The sequence below is a fragment of the Diadema setosum genome, chromosome 11 (genome assembly GCF_964275005.1).
Source record: "Diadema setosum chromosome 11, eeDiaSeto1, whole genome shotgun sequence".
Taxonomy (NCBI): domain Eukaryota; kingdom Metazoa; phylum Echinodermata; class Echinoidea; order Diadematoida; family Diadematidae; genus Diadema; species Diadema setosum.
In genome coordinates, this window is record NC_092695.1 from 30,895,622 (window position 1) to 30,901,912 (window position 6,291).

The 6,291-nt window shown below is 47.3% G+C and overlaps 1 protein-coding gene across 1 annotated transcript; it reads right to left on the reverse strand.

Annotated features, from left to right (window-relative positions):
- Window positions 1-400: 400 nt before the first annotated feature.
- Window positions 401-5,842, reverse strand: LOC140235421 (uncharacterized). The gene has a single exon (XM_072315447.1). It carries the CDS (start codon window positions 5,840-5,842, stop codon window positions 401-403), a length of 5,442 nt encoding a protein of 1,813 aa, XP_072171548.1.
- Between the last annotated feature and the right edge of the window lie 449 nt (window positions 5,843-6,291).

Here is a 6,291-nt window from a genome sequence, read left to right on the forward strand (position 1 = left end):
AATATATGGAATGGCATATGGAATGTTGCTTATTTCACAACTATACCACTAGTCTCAGTTCCATGCGGATTGACAGTTCAGAGTTCACTGTTCCTTCTACAACTGGCATGTCAAGCATGTCAAACAAAATATCTTTGGTTTAGTGTCAATTCTACTCTCACAAATCCAAATGTCCGCATTTCGCTCAGGGAATTGTGGGTAGTTGATAGTCTTGTTTCAAGTCACTGTTGCTCCTGAATATTCATTACTTCGCGACAGACAAATCCAACACTGATCCGCTTCGCTTTGGGCTCACTCCAATATCCGTATGACAAACATCCACATGGCTTACACACTGAGGCGGCGCTAGGCTCGCACCTCTGAAACAATTAAATATCAAACACAAACTGATTCATATCAATCACTGAACGCCACTTCCTGCTGCTTCCAAAAGGCAAAGCTTCGTCACAGGTCTCTCCAGGATACCCCTGCTGTGCTTTACCCTGACGGATCTGACGAGGTTGTCCTTGCCAGGAAAGGTCTCCATTACCCTTCCCATCAGCCACTTGTTCCTGGGTTGATCGTCCACGATCAGCACGAGGTCACCGAGCTGCAAATTCCTCGCCACCTCCTGCCATTTCTGTCGCTGCTGGAGTGAAGGTAAGTATTCTCTCACCCACCTCCTCCAAAAGACATCTGCGAGGTACTGGATCTGCCGCCAGCGCCGACGACTGTACAGATCTGTCTGCTGGAAAACGTCCGGAGGTAGAACATTGCTCGGCCTCAGCAGGAGCAGATGGTTAGGTGTTAAAGGCTCAGCATCGTGCACATCATCCGAAGTTACAGTCAGTGGTCTCCCATTGACTATCGACTCTACAAGGCACATGAGAGTCACCAAGCCCTCATCATTCAATGTCTGCTGTTTCACCACTGCATTCAAGACCTTTCTCGTCGTCCGAATCTGCCTCTCCCAAGCTCCACCCATATGTGACGCTGTGGGCGGATTGAACCTCCAGTTGATTCCTTGTTGCAGCAGGTGGTCATGAATTTTCCCTTGATTCCATCGTTTCAGGCCCTCTCTCGGCTCACGCTCTGCTCCAATAAAATTTGTGCCATTGTCAGACCTGATGATTTCTGGCCGTCCACGACGTGAGATAAATCTCTGCAAAGCATTCAAGAATGAATCTGTATCCAGTGAATGCAGTACTTCAATGTGTATTGCCCTGATGACGAGACATGTAAAGATACACCCGTATCTTTTCACCAGACTCCTTCCTTGCTTCACCATGTAGGGTCCAAAGCAATCCACCCCTACATGACTGAATGGTGGTTTCTCTGCTGCTACTCTGTCTGCAGGTAGGTCTGCCATCTTCTGCTCTACTGGTCCTGCTCGAAGCCGCTTACATATGAAACAATCGCTCAGCACACGACGAACTGCAAGACGCCCTCTGATCACCCAGTATCTCTGTCTGATTAGGGACAGCACATATTCCTTGCCTGAGTGACCTGACATGATGTGATAGTGTCTCACCAACAGCTGTACTACATGGTGATTGGGAGGCATAATGACAGGATGTTTTGCCCTTTCCTCAAGTGGTGCATTATCCAGCCGTCCTCCGACACAAATTAGTCCTTCATCAGTCAGCTTGGCATTCAGCTTGTACAGGGGGCTGGATTTTGCAATCCTTCTTGGTGTCCTAGCTTGTGTAGATTGATCTCCCTCCAAGATCATGTACTCTTTAGCGTATGTCTGTAGCTGAACATATTTGACGATGGCCTCTTCAGCGCCAGCAATATCACCTGTACTCAGTGGCCCCTTAGCATAAGAGGTATTTCCTTGGCTCTTACCTCTCAAGAACTGCTTCAGCCTTAACATCCATGCAACTGCTCGTTGCAGCTTATACCATGTGGAGTGGTAGTTGAGCAGTCGATCCACAGCATCTGACTGGCTTGCCTCTGTTGCAAAGACTTGAGTGTCCTTCTTTCTCTTCACTTCGGGATCATCCTCTGCAATAGTCCCAGGTGTAGAGGCATCCTTGGGCCACACATTTTCATCTTCTTGGATGAATTTTGGTCCAGTTAGCCATCTAGTGTTTGCCTTTAACTCCTTCGCTCCCATACCTCTCGTGACATCATCTGCTGGATTGTCATGGGAGTTAACATGGTGCCATTGTCCTGGATCTGACTGGTCCCTGATTGCTGTAACTCTGTTAGCCACATAGGTGTTGAACCTCTTATCCTCATTCCTGATGTACTGTAGAACTATAGTACTATCTGTCCAGTACACAGACCTCTTGATAGGAAGTTCCAGTTCTGCCTTCAGCTTAGCATCTAGCTTCACAGACACGGTTGCTGCTGTCAACTCAAGTCGAGGAATTGTCAGCTTCTTAAGAGGAGCTAGATGTGACTTTGCCAGAATTAGACCACTATGAACCTCCCCATCAGCATTCTTGGACACCAGGTATGACACAGCTCCATATGCCACCTCTGATGCGTCTGCGAAATGATGCAGTTCACACTCAACTACTTGCCCAAAGTCATGTGGAATCACACATCTGTTCACTTCAAATTCAGCCATGGTGGGTAAATCTCGTAGCCATTTATTCCAATTCTCCTTCTCAGCATCTGGAATTGTCTCATCCCAACCAAGCTTGAGTCGTGTGAGCTCTTGTAGTATCAGCTTAGCCTGGAGGACAAATGGGCTGACATAACCAAGAGGGTCATAGATGGATGACACGACGCTGAGTATCCCTCTCCTTGTCTGTGGCTTGCTCTTTGGCTGGCACTTGTACAACAGGCAGTCTGACTCAACATCCCAACTGATACCGAGGGCCCTCTCTACTGGTAGGGCATCATGATTGATATCAAGTCCCTTGACATCTTTGGCTCTTTCTACTTCTGGAATGGATTGCAGAACAGCTGGGCTATTGCTGATCCATTTGGTCAATCTGAATCCACCGCCTTTCAGCATCAGCGTCAAGTCTGCTGCAAGCTTCTTTGCAGAGTTTTCACTCTCTACGGATACTAGGCAATCATCCACGTAGAAATTATGGAGGATGGTCTTGGCTACTTCATCTTGACTGTGTCTGGCAATCTGACGTAATGCAAAGCCACATGCACTCGGGCTCCACGTGCCACCAAATGGGTGAACACACATGCGATAGACTGACAGCGCTGCATCCAAATCCCCATCCTTCCACCAGAGAAATCTCAAAGCATCTTGTTGTCCTGCGGGCACCTTCACCTGGTAGAACATGGCCTCTATATCTGCCATAAGAGCGACTGGATGTTGTCTGAATCTGAGTAGCACTCCCAACAAATTATTGGTCAGATCCGGCCCCTGTGAAACAATGTCATTCAAGGATACTTCTTGATGTTTGGCTGCGCAATCAAAGACGATTCTGACTTTGCCTGGTTTTTGTGGACTCATGACTGGATGATGAGGTAGATACCACTTGTGATCATCTTTGGAAGGACTTGTTCCCCGTGTCTCCTCATTCACCTCTTCAGCATAGTTCTTCTCAAGGAGATCTGTTATGCCCTGCCGGTACTTGTCATGCAAGGCACCATCTTTCACTAGTCTCCTTCTTAGAGATTTCAAGCGTTGCTCTGCAGCCCATCTGTTATCAGGAAGGATGGAGGTTTCCTCCTTGTATGGTATCGGTAGCTGAAAATGCCCATCTTGCAGCTTAACAGTGCCTTCCCAGAGACTAAGCACCTTCTTATCATTGATGGACATCCCTTTCTGCGTCTGAAGCATCTCTGATCCCTCCATCTGCCAGAACTTGTGAACTTGCTCCTCGAGTTGAACATCACTGCCAATGAAATTAGCAGTAGCACTATGCAGATGTTCTGATGCCTTGCTCACAGGTCCACTCACTGACCATCCAAGTTTGGTCCTGACTGCGTACGGTCCCTTATGTCCTCGTCTGACTTCGAGGGGGATCAGAGCCTCTGGAATGTCTTGTCCAATCAACAGACCGACTTCATGCTGAGTGACCAAAGGAATGTCAATTCCCTGGAGATGTTCCCATCCTTCAACATCCTCCACCTTGGCGATGTTCGTCTGTTGAATATTGATAGACTCTCTCGTGTACACACAGGGTAGCTTGACGACCTCCGTTCCCTGCCCGGAGTCTATGAGCAAACTGACCACTGATGTTCTGACCCTGCTGTTCACCTTCTCCAGAGTAGTTAAGTTGAGGCTCTCTTTCTTTGAGTCAGCATTAATCTGCTTAGCTAACCTGTCAGTGCAAAAAGTGCTCGTTGATCCGGAATCCAACAACGCATAAGTTTGGACTGCTGCAGTTTTTCCCTGTGCCCAAACTCTCACCGGTACTATTGGTAGTACACATCTCCTTGTTCCTGAGGAGCCTTTTCTGATGAACCCATTTTGTGCCGCCTGACTTGTGTGTGCTTGCGTTGAATCTGATGAAGGTTCATCTTCGGCCTGTGACAAATTCCTTGCAGCTGACGGTGCATCCTCCTGTGTGTGCAGGAATTTAGTGTGCTTTCTGTGACATCCTGTCACAGAACACCGCCTATTCAGTCGGCAATATCTACTGCTATGGCCCGGTTGCAAGCAGTTGAAGCACAACTTGTTGTCTTTAGCGAACTCAAACCTCTGCTCTGGTGTCATGGCCTTGAACTTGTCACATCCGAACAAAGTGTGTTCTTGTTTGCACTTAATGCACTTCTTTGGTTGTTGTGTCATTGACGTTGCCTTGCCCGTAGCAACTGTAGAATAGCTACTCTTGTTGTTCTGTTGCTTCTTGAAATTCGGCTTTGCTGCGTCTGATTTAGATTGTACTGTTATCTCACCAAAAACAGGATCATTCACTTCCTCTGCAGCGGCAGACACAAATTTCACCACATCAGTGATGTCAGGACAGCCGCCTTTGTGTCTGATGTCTTGAACAACCTTCAACCAACGTCCCTTCAGGTAGAAAGGCAGTCTATCCACTACCTTGAGTAGTTCGCGCTGGCTACTCATCTCTCTTGTGAGACTCAAAGCGTTTAAGGTCTCGACGCACGTCTTCAATTGGTCACTGAACTTCTGGAGACCTTTCTTGTCACTAGCATGGAATGGTGGTCCGCCAGTCACCTGCTTCATCCAAGCATCCGCTATTTTGTGTCTACTGCCAAAGCGTTCCTCCAACAATTCTCTGGCTCGTTGGTATCCATGATGCGGGACCATAACCATACAGCACTGAATGATTCCTTTAGCCTCGCCTTCGCAGCACTGGAACAACTTTATAAGCTTGGTCCCATCGTCAAGTGCAGACTCACCTATCAGATTGTCGAATGAACGCATAAACTCGAAATAATGCAGAGGATTTCCATTGAACTTCATCAGTTCTGCATTTCTGAGTGAGACTGCATCGATGAGTCGCCTGTTCTGATGTAGGACATCTGATGAATCCACTGCCTGTCCTCCATTCTGTGCAGGTCTAGATGGAGGTGTCGGATAAGGGATGGTGGCATCCTGATCGTGATCATCTTGCACATTACTAGCCGTCGCTGGTGGAGGGTCAACACTACTCTTGTGTCGACTGACATGTGACCTTTCCTCTTCACACAAGCCGGAATAGACATCTTCTTCCGCCTTTGTAACTTCAAGCTGCGTCTGCAGCTTCAGCAAACTTCGCTTCTGTTTAAGCTTCAGCTCCTCCAATTCAAGCTCTTGGAGTCGTCGGAGTCCTTCAGCCTCCGCTACTAAGGCTGCCCTTCTTGCCTTAGTCTTAGCATGTAGACGGGAAGCTGAACTGGTTGATGAACTCGCTACAGACTTGGCCACGCCATCACCACAGTGACTGACGGAGTCTTCCGGGTTTATGGTATCCTCAAGCTGTACGTCGCTCATCGTTGTAACTTAGAGGAACTTGCAACTTGGTAGACTCTGTTATTGAACTTTATGTGATGTTATGTATGCTACGAAGCAACCTCTGCAGATCGGCACACGAAAAAACAAGTCCTCAGTCCATAGTTTGAAACGGTGGTTAATGTGCTGTGGTGTGCACGTGTTATTCTCTGTCCTTGTTTGTACAGTTACATCTCAGAATGTACACCTTGCAAATCTTCACTGTGTCGGTACCCTTTAGCTACACCTTGGTTACATTGTACTCGAACAGTTGCACCTTACAGTTGCACTTTGCACTTGCACCTTACACGTTCAATCTGCAAAATCAAATTAGATATAACAAAAAAAAAAAAAATTAATAAGCATTAGCACTCCGTCACATATATCATGGATTTGCATGAATGTATGAACAAGTGCTACAGCTGTATAGCACTGTACACCTACCCTGACAC